Source organism: Electrona antarctica, assembly GCF_951216825.1.
Source record: "Electrona antarctica genome assembly, chromosome: 17".
In the NCBI taxonomy this organism is placed as follows: Eukaryota; Metazoa; Chordata; class Actinopteri; order Myctophiformes; family Myctophidae; genus Electrona; species Electrona antarctica.
The window spans coordinates 34035836-34048520 of NC_136798.1; the positions used below are offsets into that span (position 1 = coordinate 34035836).

The 12685-nt window shown below is 46.3% G+C and overlaps 1 protein-coding gene and 1 pseudogene across 4 annotated transcripts in view; both read left to right on the top strand.

The window, feature by feature from the left end:
- LOC306940523 (lactosylceramide 1,3-N-acetyl-beta-D-glucosaminyltransferase-like) overlaps nucleotides 1-2621 on the top strand; it is a 2764-nt pseudogene extending 143 nt beyond the window's left edge. Inside the window, exon 2 of the transcript in view lies at nucleotides 1750-2621. The product of the transcript in view is annotated as a lactosylceramide 1,3-N-acetyl-beta-D-glucosaminyltransferase-like (transcript). The remainder of the gene's footprint in view (nucleotides 1-1749) is intronic.
- The window catches only part of zfyve1 (zinc finger, FYVE domain containing 1), a 25142-nt gene extending 12764 nt beyond the window's left edge, over nucleotides 1-12378 (top strand). For 2 of the 3 annotated variants that reach the window (XM_079526928.1, XM_079526927.1), the window contains exons 11-13: nucleotides 3659-3839; nucleotides 8427-8546; nucleotides 9353-12378. In XM_079526928.1, the coding sequence (XP_079383054.1) occupies nucleotides 3659-3839; nucleotides 8427-8546; nucleotides 9353-9588 (537 nt within the window). In that variant the 3' untranslated portion in view covers nucleotides 9589-12378. The remainder of the gene's footprint in view (nucleotides 1-3658; nucleotides 3840-8426; nucleotides 8547-9352) is intronic. The other variant, XM_079526929.1, reaches the window with a different exon arrangement.
- The last annotated feature ends 307 nt before the right edge of the window (nucleotides 12379-12685 follow it).

Below are 12685 nucleotides of genomic sequence, written 5' to 3' on the forward strand. Positions count from 1 at the left end.
ACAAGCCACCGTTGCATCAGTGACGCGTTGTGGGCTTGTGGCTTGCAGAGGCGGAGCTATGTCTCTGCATGGAGTTAGTTGTCGAGGAGTCTAGAGACAGAGAGCCGCGCTGTGCCTGGCACTGAAGCAGAGAAGCATCGAAGCAACATCATTATTAAAGTTTCTGGAAGGAAACTTTTAAGAGAGAGGACAGGAGTCTTGCGTCTTTCCTGAGTTGCCTCACTGCATACGTGCGCAGCACGCTGGCTGCACAGCATTGAATCAACTTGAGACGAGAGAGGAGAGAGAAAGCGTTGGTGTGTGTGTGTGTGTGTGTGTGTGTGTGTGTGTGTGTGTGTGTGTGTGTGTGTGTGTGTGAGATCACGGCATAGGGTCCAGAGGCCCAGTCAGTTTAGAGCTTGCCCAGTCTAACTTCGAAGAGAGGTGGCGAAAAAAAAAGAAAAAAAAAGCCTACTTTGGGCAACCCGTGTGCATGCAAATTTATGTTAGTAGCGAACCACAGCATGCAAGCCACCTTTGTTTTCAATGACACCCCCCCCCCCCCCATTAGCATGTCGGAAAACCCGTTCTCACCTATCGGCCGGAGATGCACTGCCTGGAATTTCCGGGGACCCCCACACGGAGTTGCACCACTCACTTCACACGGGTGTGATTTTTCTTTTCCTAGACTGGAGGTGAACCATGTTGATCACAGAGCATAGATCGAGCAAAGCGCAACAGACAATGGCATAGATAACCTGTGATCTTTTGTGGCCAGATGTAATTTGCTGGGGTCTAGTAGGACTATATCTATCTATAAATGCACCAAGCCTCTGTGTGTGTACACATGTGTACGTCTGTAATCCAAGTAACTCAAGAACCGTTAGCCCCACCGACTTCAAATTCGACACATGTGTTCCCCCCCCCCCCCCCCCCCACCCACAAGGGAGTGCAGTGCGACATCATACATCATCTCATTATTTTGTCCTCACTTGTCTTCAATGTTTGTGTTTACACACTTTTGTCTTGAAAGGAAAATGGAAACTGCACTAAATTAAATGTAGAATACAACCTAACAGTGGAGTGCAATGGAGTGGAGTGCATGTTATAGCGCTTTTCTATGCACTACGTGCCTACTCAAAGCGCTTTACAATGTTCATTCATTCATACATTGGGAGGTGAAGCGGCAAACAGTCAACACCAGCGTCCTCACTTCCCACATTCACACACCAATGGTGGCGAGCTCACACCGACCGACTCATTGGAGGCAATGTGGGGTTCAGTGTCTTGCCCACATGTAGACAGGAGGAGCCGGGATTCGAACCACCAACCCACGAATCATTGGACAACCTGCACAACCTCCTGAGCCACAGTCAAATAACAACAAGCAGCCTTGGTGGAATAGTATGCAGATACATCACCACGCTGTGACGTCACAGCGGAGACCAATCAATCGCCACGATGTCACATCACTACGTCACAGGCTGAACAGTGTCAGTGTCATCCCATCATCCGCACTTTTCAAAGTCAAAGTCGTGTGATTAGTCATACACGTTACCGCAGTCAGTGACATTTTTCTCTACAGTCCGCATTTGACCCATCTCTTGGACCGGTGAGTCGCAGTGCGCAAGAGCTGAGCACTGATGAATGCTGATGAATATGATCCTGAACATCTCACCTCTATCTCTAACTCTTCCCGAAGAGCAGATAGAGGTGAGATGTTCAGGATGACTCTCCGTGGTAGACGTCCATCTCCTCATCTTCATCAAGAGCACTACGAAGCACGCCGACCGGCGAGCCGCCATCAGGGCCACCTGGGGCAATGAGACGTACATCCGGCACTCCAAGGGAGTCACGATCAAGGTGCTGTTCGCACTGGGAGCGCCCATGATGTCGGGTCATCAGCAGATCCAGCGGGACGTCCAGGAGGCGCTGGAGGCCGAGGACCGCCTCCACGGTGACCTGATCCAGCAGGACTTTGCAGACACGTTCCGCAATCTGACGCTGAAGGTGCTCATGCAGTTTCGCTGGGCGCGCCAGCGCTGCGGCCACGCCCGTTTTGTCATGACGGTCGACGACGACACGCTGGTCCACACGCCCAACCTGGTTGCCTGGTTGACTACCTGCGGGACGCGGCCCGGAGGGACGTCACCGACCTGTGGGTCGGCCGCGTGAGAAGCGGCCGACCCCCGATCCGAGACAAGAACAGCAAGTACTACATGCCCATGGAAACGTACCCATGGCCAACCTACCCTGACTTCACGCTTGGCTCCGGGTATGTGGTGTCCCGGGACGTGGTGGAGAAGATCTACCAGGGCTCGCTGACCCTCAACGCTTCCATCCACATGGATGACATTGTCATGAGCGCCTGCGCCTACCTCGTGGGCGTCAAGCCACAGGATCACGTGTTCTTCGCGGGGAATGCCACGGCGTCCCGCCACCCGTGTATCTACAGGCAGATGATGAACTCGCACGGCGAAAATGTCAAGGACATGTACGAGCTCTGGGCAGCGGTGACAGACCCGCAGGTGGAGCAGATCGCCTCCGAGACGAACTGCAGGTCGGTGAAAGAGGCCCTGCTGTGTAGACCCGAAACGTTTGACACCTTCCCCTGTAAGGCAGCGTTTATAGATGCTGTGTAGGCCCTACAGCAGTGGTATTCAAATGGCGGCCACACGGCCCGCGGAGCGCCAAATACGGCCCGCGGAGCTCCCCCCCGTCTTATCTTTTCAAATGGGGGTCTATGCATTTGCAAGGCTATATTTTCATGTTATAGTGCTGTTATTATTCATTAATGGTAATTAACAATATTTTTTGGGAGAAAGTGGACATAACCTTTGGGCAAGTAGAACATGACCTGTACTTGCCCGATGGGCAAGTGCCTCTGAGACCCCGGTGTCAACCCCTGCATGATGATGTACGATGTGAAGAGCGCCCCTCACTTCACACGGGTGTGATTTTTGATTGGTGCAACCACTCCTATAGACAGCTATGTGTGTCTCTGACTTTGTCCCTGGCTGGGTCCGTCCGAGCACTAAAATAGCGTTTGGTTGGTTTTCACACACTCTCTCACACACACACACACACACACACACACACACTGTGGGGCGACTGTGGCTCAAGAGGTAGAGCAGGTCGTCCAATGATCCATGGGTCGGCGGTTCGAATCCCGGCTCCTCCTGGCTACATGTCGAAGTGTCCTTGGGCAAGACACTGAACCCCAAATTGCTCCCGATGTGCTGGTTGGTACCTTGCATGGCTTCCGCCGCAATCGGTGTATGAATGTGTGTGTGAATGGGTGAATGTAATGCACAATCTATGTAAAGCGCCTTGGATAAAGGCGCTATATAAATGCACCATTTACCATTTACACACACACACACACACACACACACACACACACACACACACACACACACACACACACACACACACACACGGTTTGGGGTGTGACAGTACAGTAATGATATGAAAGCCGGGACAGAGTTTAACGTGACCTGACAGATATGATTTAATGGAACATGGCATCATTCACAAACGACCGATGTACCAAAATAATCTGTCAATACCCCCCCCCCCCCCCCCCCCCCCCCAAACAAGTATAATCTGTACATTGAAACTATACAAACTATAGGACTATACTATAGGATGATGATGATGATAAAGATGTTGTTCGCAGAAATGCCACAAGTGTGAGTTGGACTTCCTGCACAACGACACCAAGCACCACTGCCGTGCGTGTGGGGAGGGCTTCTGTGACGCGTGCTCCTCTAAGACCCGGCCCGTCCCGGAGCGGGGCTGGGGCCTGGCCCCCGTCAGGGTGTGCGACGCCTGTTTCCACAACCGAGGGATCCCCACCGGTACGTTATGAATCAATTCTACAAGTGTCTTCTACATCATGACAGTTTTCTGAAAAACCCCATGTTTCTGTGTCAGTGGTTCTCAAACATTTTCATGTCAAGGACCCCCCAAAATATATGTAATTGGCCGCCTACCCCCACCTGAAAATATGTTGTTCCAGGGCCCCCCCCCCCCCCCAGAAGCAAAGATTTGAGTTAAAAACGTTTGCTCTGAAAGAATATATATTCAAAGATTTGTGCCACATTTTCACGATCTTTCAAAAATAGCAGATCTACAAGCTTGTAGCGCCGCGTTACGGGCTTGTAGATCTGCTATTTTTCTTTTTTTTAATTTTAATTTTATCCCTCGATTTTGTAACCCATTTTTTCACACCTGTGCCAATTATCTAATGTGATCCTGGTATCTACACACCCTCCGCCAACCTAGTCCCCATATATGGGGGACATGGGGAGAGCAACGGACTTGAACTCATGCTTCCTTCCTGCCTGAGTGTCCATGTTTCTCCTTTACACATGACAGGGGGGAGTTTCCCTGGTTGGACGTAGCGCGTGGAAGGAACACGTTATTCCAACCAGTTCCTTTCCCCTCAATCAGGCGCCCCGGCTGGCCAGGGGGAGGCAGTTTGTTTAGAGACCAGGATTACTGCATGTTTTTGTGAGGGTACCTACCCTAGGGGACACGGGGAGAACATGCAAACTCCGCACAGAAAGGCCCTTTCGCCAACCCCGCCTCGGGTATGGGCACTGATGACGCAGAGGAGGAAACACTAGCCGATTCGACTGGTATCAACCGACAAGACCGCAGTTATCAGTTAGGATCAGCATGACTTTTTCGGACGAGTATGGGCATGCTCTGCCGACCCAACGGCTCAGTCGTTCTCCGTGATTATTTCGCTTGATAATCACTGATGTCCTGGTCAAGGTTTCCCCCTGGTGGACGTGTCATTTCCAACTATTGTCGGCGCATGGAAACTAGGAGCTACTAATATATACTATTCTCTGCCTATCGGGACGTAACTCGGACGGCGCTGAGTCGGGTCTGGTGGCCTTCGCAACGCTCGGCTCGGCTAGCGCCTCGCTCGGCGGTGCGTCACGTAGCTCAAGGCCACCAGACACGGCGCGCCTCCGTCAGGACATCAGTGATTATCAAGCGAAATAATCACGGAGAACTACCGACTGAGCCGTTGGGTCGGCAGAGCATGCCCATACTCATCCGAAAAAGTCGCGCTGATCCTAACTGATAACTGCGGTCTTGTCGGTTGATACCAGTCGAAACGGGTGGAAACACGCCGCCAGCACCCACAGCGCCCCGAGCGGGAATCGAACCCAGGACCTTCTAGCTGTGAGGCGACAGCACTACCAACTGTGCCACCGTGCCCGATCTGCTATTTTTCAATAGCTAAAGTATAACCTAATGCTTGAAACGCCAAAAGGGGTTCCTGCCCAAAATGGGTTAAAGATGGAGTGCCGTGATCCCCCCCTAAAACATGATCATCAGGTATTATGATTATACTAGGAGGAAGATTTCTTGCAAAAAAAAAAGTGTACAGAAAGTGTTAAAATGATGTTTTTATGTGGACACACCCACCAGTTCATTAAGTATACCTGGTTCTCACCTTAGCGCCACCCACCTGAACTTAAGCCTCGCCCACAGCTGTTGTTGTATGATAATGTGGGAGGGATTAGGGTTATGATGTCACTAAAATGGTGTTATTTCGATTGGGCCTTTTGACTCAAAGGCTTTCAGCTTTCAGGAAGAAACCAAAAATACACAGGGAAGACATATTTGAATATTATAACCACACCTGGGCGTCTATTAGAGTAATGTTAACTCGATAGACACATGCAAAACACCTGGGGGTCTATTAGAGTAATGTTAACTCCATAGACACATGCAAAACACCTGGGGGTCTAGTAGAGTAATGTTAACTCCATAGACACATGCAAAACACCTGGGGTCTAGTAGAGTAATGTTAACTCCATAGACACATGCAAAACACCTGGGGGTCTAGTAGAGTAATGTTAACTCCATAGACACATGCAAAACACATGGGGGTCTAGTAGAGTAATGTTAACTCCATAGACACATGCAAAACACCTGGGGGTCTATTAGAGTAATGTTAACTCCATAGACACATGCAAAACACCTGGGGGTCTAGTAGAGTAATGTTAACTCCATAGACACATGCAAAACACCTGGGGTCTAGTAGAGTAATGTTAACTCCATAGACACATGCAAAACACCTGGGGGTCTAGTAGAGTAATGTTAACTCCATAGACACATGCAAAACACATGGGGGTCTATTAGAGTAATGTTAACTCCATAGACACATGCAAAACACCTGGGGGTCTATTAGAGTAATGTTAACTCCATAGACACATGCAAAACACCTGGGGGTCTATTAGAGTAATGTTAACTCCATAGACACATGCAAAACACCTGGGGGTCTATTAGGGTAATGTTAACTCCATAGACACATGCAAAACACCTGGGGGTCTATTAGAGTAATGTTAACTCCATAGACACATGCAAAACACCTGGGGGTCTATTAGAGTAATGTTAACTCCATAGACACATGCAAAACACCTGGGGGTCTAGTAGAGTAATGTTAACTCCATAGACACATGCAAAACACCTGGGGGTCTAGTAGAGTAATGTTAACTCCATAGACACATGCAAAACACCTGGGGGTCTAGTAGAGTAATGTTAACTCCATAGACACATGCAAAACACATGGGGGTCTAGTAGAGTAATGTTAACTCCATAGACACATGCAAAACACCTGGGGGTCTAGTAGAGTAATGTTAACTCCCTAGACACATGCAAAACACATGGGGGTCTATTAGAGTAATGTTAACTCCATAGACACATGCAAAACACCTGGGGGTCTATTAGAGTAATGTTAACTCCATAGACACATGCAAAACACCTGGGGGTCTATTAGAGTAATGTTAACTCCATAGACACATGCAAAACACCTGGGGGTCTAGTAGAGTAATGTTAACTCCATAGACACATGCAAAACACCTGGGGGTCTATTAGAGTAATGTTAACTCCATAGACACATGCAAAACACCTGGGGGTCTATTAGAGTAATGTTAACTCCATAGACACATGCAAAACACCTGGGGGTCTATTAGAGTAATGTTAACTCCATAGACACATGCAAAACACCTGGGGGTCTAGTAGAGTAATGTTAACTCCATAGACACATGCAAAACACCTGGGGGTCTAGTAGAGTAATGTTAACTCCATAGACACATGCAAAACACCTGGGGGTCTAGTAGAGTAATGTTAACTCCATAGACACATGCAAAACACATGGGGGTCTAGTAGAGTAATGTTAACTCCATAGACACATGCAAAACACCTGGGGGTCTAGTAGAGTAATGTTAACTCCCTAGACACATGCAAAACACATGGGGGTCTATTAGAGTAATGTTAACTCCATAGACACATGCAAAACACCTGGGGGTCTATTAGAGTAATGTTAACTCCATAGACACATGCAAAACACCTGGGGGTCTATTAGAGTAATGTTAACTCCATAGACACATGCAAAACACCTGGGGGTCTAGTAGAGTAATGTTAACTCCATAGACACATGCAAAACACCTGGGGGTCTATTAGAGTAATGTTAACTCCATAGACACATGCAAAACACCTGGGGGTCTATTAGAGTAATGTTAACTCCATAGACACATGCAAAACACCTGGGGGTCTATTAGAGTAATGTTAACTCCATAGACACATGCAAAACACCTGGGGGTCTATTAGAGTAATGTTAACTCCATAGACACATGCAAAACACCTGGGGGTCTAGTAGAGTAATGTTAACTCCATAGACACATGCAAAACACCTGGGGGTCTAGTAGAGTAATGTTAACTCCATAGACACATGCACACCTGGGGGTCTAGTAGAGTAATGTTAACTCCATAGACACATGCAAAACACCTGGGGGTCTATTAGAGTAATGTTAACTCCATAGACACATGCAAAACACCTGGGGGTCTAGTAGAGTAATGTTAACTCCATAGACACATGCAAAACACCTGGGGGTCTAGTAGAGTAATGTTAACTCCATAGACACATGCAAAACACCTGGGGGTCTAGTAGAGTAATGTTAACTCCATAGACACATGCAAAACACCTGGGGGTCTAGTAGAGTAATGTTAACTCCATAGACACATGCAAAACACCTGGGGGTCTAGTAGAGTAATGTTAACTCCATAGACACATGCAAAACACCTGGGGGTCTAGTAGAGTAATGTTAACTCCATAGACACATGCAAAACACCTGGGGGTCTAGTAGAGTAATGTTAACTCCATAGACACATGCAAAACAGAAAAGGTACAAACATCACAGCACTCCTTTAAAGCTGCACTCAGTGTAAGTGTTATGAACCACAATAAAGAAGGCTGTGCGTCTAGTGTTGTTCTATCTGACGTGCCCTCTGCTTAAATGTAGCTATACATTTGTATACTTGTACATGTTTGTACTTGTACTGCGCTATAAAGAACAGAATATTAAAGGCACACTTGCTTTTCTGTGCGTGCGTGCGTGCGTGCGTGCGCTTCCCTCTAGCAGAGTTGCTGGATGCTGCGTTGGAGGAAGAGGAAGGAGGAACTCTGATCGCCAGGAAGGTGGGAGAGGCGGTCCAGAACACACTGGGAGCTGTGGTAGGAGCCATAGACATCCCACTGGGTGAGACCACGCTCCGTACAACTCTTGAATAGTTTATTTTTTGTTTTAGTCACATTTTAGTCGCCTGGAATGTTTTTAATTTCTAGATGACTGACTCAGTAAAGCAGTATATTTGTATTTGAGGGCTGAAGTGTTTAGTCTAGTTTTTGTCGACTAAATAGGCTATCATAAGATTTTTGTCGACTAAATCTACAGTTGATTTAGTCGACTAAAATGTGTTTTGGCGGGCCTTGATGCTGTCGTAATGACTGTTTTTACACTTGCTGAAAATAGCCGATCTACAAGCTCACAACGCGTCGCAGCACGACGCGTTGTGAGCTTGTAGATCTGCTACTTCCACATGCAACCAAGTGTAAAATGACTTATACTGGATCTCTTGTCCACTAGTCCCTTCCTGACATTTTATTCTAGTTTTTATTCGTTTAGTCTTAGTTTTAGTCATCATAGTTTAGTTTTCATTTAGTTTGTCAGTGGAAAATGGTAGATTTTGGGTTTGGCCATTTCAAAATAGCAGATCTACAAGCTCACAATGTGTCACATCGTGACTGTGATTGTGAGCTTGTAGATCTGCTATTTTCAAAAGATATTTATACATTTGAAAACTTGAAATGAGACATTCTGCATAATGACCACTTTCTACTTTCGGTATGTTAAGTACATTTAGACACCAATACTTTTGCACTTTCACTCAAGTACATTTTGAATTCCGGACTTTTACTTGTAACGGAGTAGTTCTACATGGCAGCATTGATACTTTCACTTAAGTAAAACATTTGAGCGCTTTTTTTCCACCACTTGCCCTCCAGGTCTGGTGAAAGACGCGGCGCGGCCGGCCTACTGGGTGCCGGACCAGGACATCCAGGCGTGCTGCGGGTGTCGCAAGGAGTTCTGCGCCGCCCGCCTGTCCATCCACCACTGCCGCGCCTGCGGCCAGGGCGTGTGCGACGACTGTTCCCAGGAGCGGCGGGCCGTGCCCTCCCGCGGCTGGGACCACCACGTCAGGGTCTGCAACGGGTGCAGCCAGAAACCCGGGGAGCTCTAGCAGGAACCGGACCGGAACGAGACCGGGTTCACAGTCCAGAAGAGCCGCCCCGTTATCCACTTAAAACCCCAGCATCCGTGAGCGTGTCAATCGGCTATTTTCAGCAAAAGCTTTCCCCACAATAACAGAAAATACACTGGCCACCAGTCAATCATATAGGGTTTAGGTGGTTGGGGGGGTGGATTACAGCTTCCAGTCTCGTCTGAAGAGCTCCAGCTGATGTTGGTTGTCGTTTTAGCCTGATTCATACGCAGTTGCGCATCATGCCTCAGCACTGAAAGTATCAGATCTACAAGCTTGTTGTGAGTGTGTGGATTGGCTATTTTCGATGCGTAACTCCAGTATTAATCTTGGCTTTTCCTGTCCGCACTCAACACCTTCTCTTTTTTTTGCCAGAGCGAGGCGTTTCAATGTTAAATCAACGTTAAGATGGCGACATCGATGTATTTCGCTTCTAGCGGGAATCTCGCCATCAAGTTGAAACGTTTTCAACTGAAGCAAAGGCAAACAAGAGTGACATCCGACTCAAGTATCCAGTCGGAGAAGTAGTTTATTTGATGTTGTGCGTGAATGGACTAGTGAGGAAGAGATTTGTCTCTTGTCTCTGGCAAGGCAAGGCAAATTTATTTGTATAGCACATTTCAACAACAAAGCAATACAAAGTGCTTAACACATAACATTAAGGACACGTTGTGCTTGTGCTCGCTAAACAGAAAGATATTACCAAACACACAAGTGAACATACAGTACAAATACAGTAGGCTATAGCCGATGCTGCCGCGACCAAATTCACAAAATGTCAGTCGGGGCAACTCGGCTTCCGCGATTCAAGTGACTCGATTATGGTTATTGTGTCCGGTGTGAACACACCTTTTAGAGTGTGCAGAGTACCTTTGTTAAGACAGAACAGAAGGGGCGGTAAGACACCCTGGATCTATAGCAGTGGTTCTCAAAGATAGGAGGAACCAAATGGACCTTTACAGGTCTACAACTCTGAGCGCGTACAAATGGAACCAAACAGACTCGTTCCTTTTGTACGCACGAGTTATGGGGGTCCGTGGCTTAATTCACCCCAAACTGGGGGGTACTTGAAATTAAAACGTTTGAGAACCACTGATTTATTAGACAATGCAATACATTGATGCGCGAGTATCAGACATGCTTGTTTTGAGTACATTTTGGGATAATTCTGACGTTACCTCTTCCGTCCCGTCTCGTCCATTTTGTATAAAACCACGGCAACCTTTTTGACAATCTGTTGATATAAATTAGGGTTATCTTACTCATCCCATGGCCTAGGGGGCCGTAGGGGTGTCATGGTGGATGCTTGGGCAGTCAGGGATCTCCAGCGCTCTCGGTCTTCAGCTGTGCGTAGCAGGGTCTGGAAGCTGCAGCCTGTCCATTCCTTGATGTTGTCCATCCAGGACTGTCTCTGCCTGCCTCTTATTAGGGTTATATTATCAAACAAATCAATCTCTAGACTTTGATTTGGGAGAATAATAATTAATAATAATAAGGGAAAATAATGCTACTTATCACCATCATCAATCAAAGTATACTGTAGGTCTATTTTTTTTCCCATCTTTACAAACAAACATACAACAGCCCTCAAATACAAATATACTGCTTTACTGAGTCAGTCATCTAGAAATTAAAAACAAATGTCTCTATTATTTTTCCTTTTCGGTGGTGGGGTTCCCCGCTTTGTTTACATTTGTATCATTGATTGGGCCTTTAATGAACAAAATTCAATACTTTCGTTCGTCTTTTTTTTGTCTTTTTAAACAATGCTTTCTCTTTTTTCCCCTCAATGTATCTGTTGATGTGGAGAAGCCGATGTATGGCTCACTCCACACGACTACATTACTTTTCTCATATAAGCACTTTTATTAAGTCGTTGCTGTCAGGGCAGAAATCTCATGTCCATATTTTGACTTTGTTTGTTATTATTTATTTCCGCAAATTTAACGCCCTCCTTGATCATACAGCGTCACACAAAAGTATCAAAAGCTGCAGCATCAAAGCGACGCATTTCGAGCTCGTCGATCTGCAACGTTTGCCGTTTTATTTGGTATTTTTATTTGAATCCTGGAAAGTTAACAGTTTTGGACATATGAGGTTTCTACCCGACAGACCAAATATGACTATGTGTGAGGGCCTAGGTAGGTAGTTTAATAATGTAAAGCAGGGAAAGATTGGTTAAAATGAATCCCATTCCTCCAGTCTACTCCCTAGTCTTCCTACAGCCCTGCAAGCTTCTTCCTTTCTTTGTCTTCTACTGTGTTACTGTATAAAGGGGGAAATTCGATTTTATAAATGGCCTCTTTGTGTGTTTTATAGGTATAGTATATCATCACCACTATTGACCAGACATAATCTGACTGCAATCCAAACCGACGTGTCAGGAACTGCTATCGGAGACTGACCGCCTGTCCGCCTCACACAGGAGAACTGTGGAATATAAAAGTCTTAGATGAAAACAAGACTCTTTGCATGAGGCTGGCCCCTCAAAAAATATTCAGTCATGTTAGGAAATTATTGTTTTCTCTGGCCACAGCTCAGGTCCTCTAGTCTAATCTCACTAGTTACATCTGTATGGTATCTAGATTTGTTTTCAATGTAAAGTGCAATATTAATAAAATGAAGGTAGATGTGTTGCAAAATTCAAGAGCTTGTAGATTTGAGCTCGTAAAACACGATCTACACAGGTGTACATTTGCACTTGCATGAAATGTCCATACACATACTGTAAAATTGGCATTTGAAGTCAAAGAATAAACTATTGTTATCAATCCTACATATAGTTATTTTTTTCCTGTGTGACATCGAATTGTGTGTGTGCGTGTGCATTTTACATGTCACAGGTTGAAATTCAAGCAAGTTTGAGTGCTCGGGTCTAATGTACAAGGTCTTGTCTGTCGGGTGGAAACCTCATACGTCCAAAACCGTTACTTTTCAGGATTCAAATTAAAAAGTAGAAAAATAGCAGATCTACAAGCTCGAAACGCGTCGCTTCGAAACCTGTGGATCCATATGGATCCAGTGTAGCTATTTTGTCTGAGCAAATAGACACGTTACATCATGATGATGTACGATG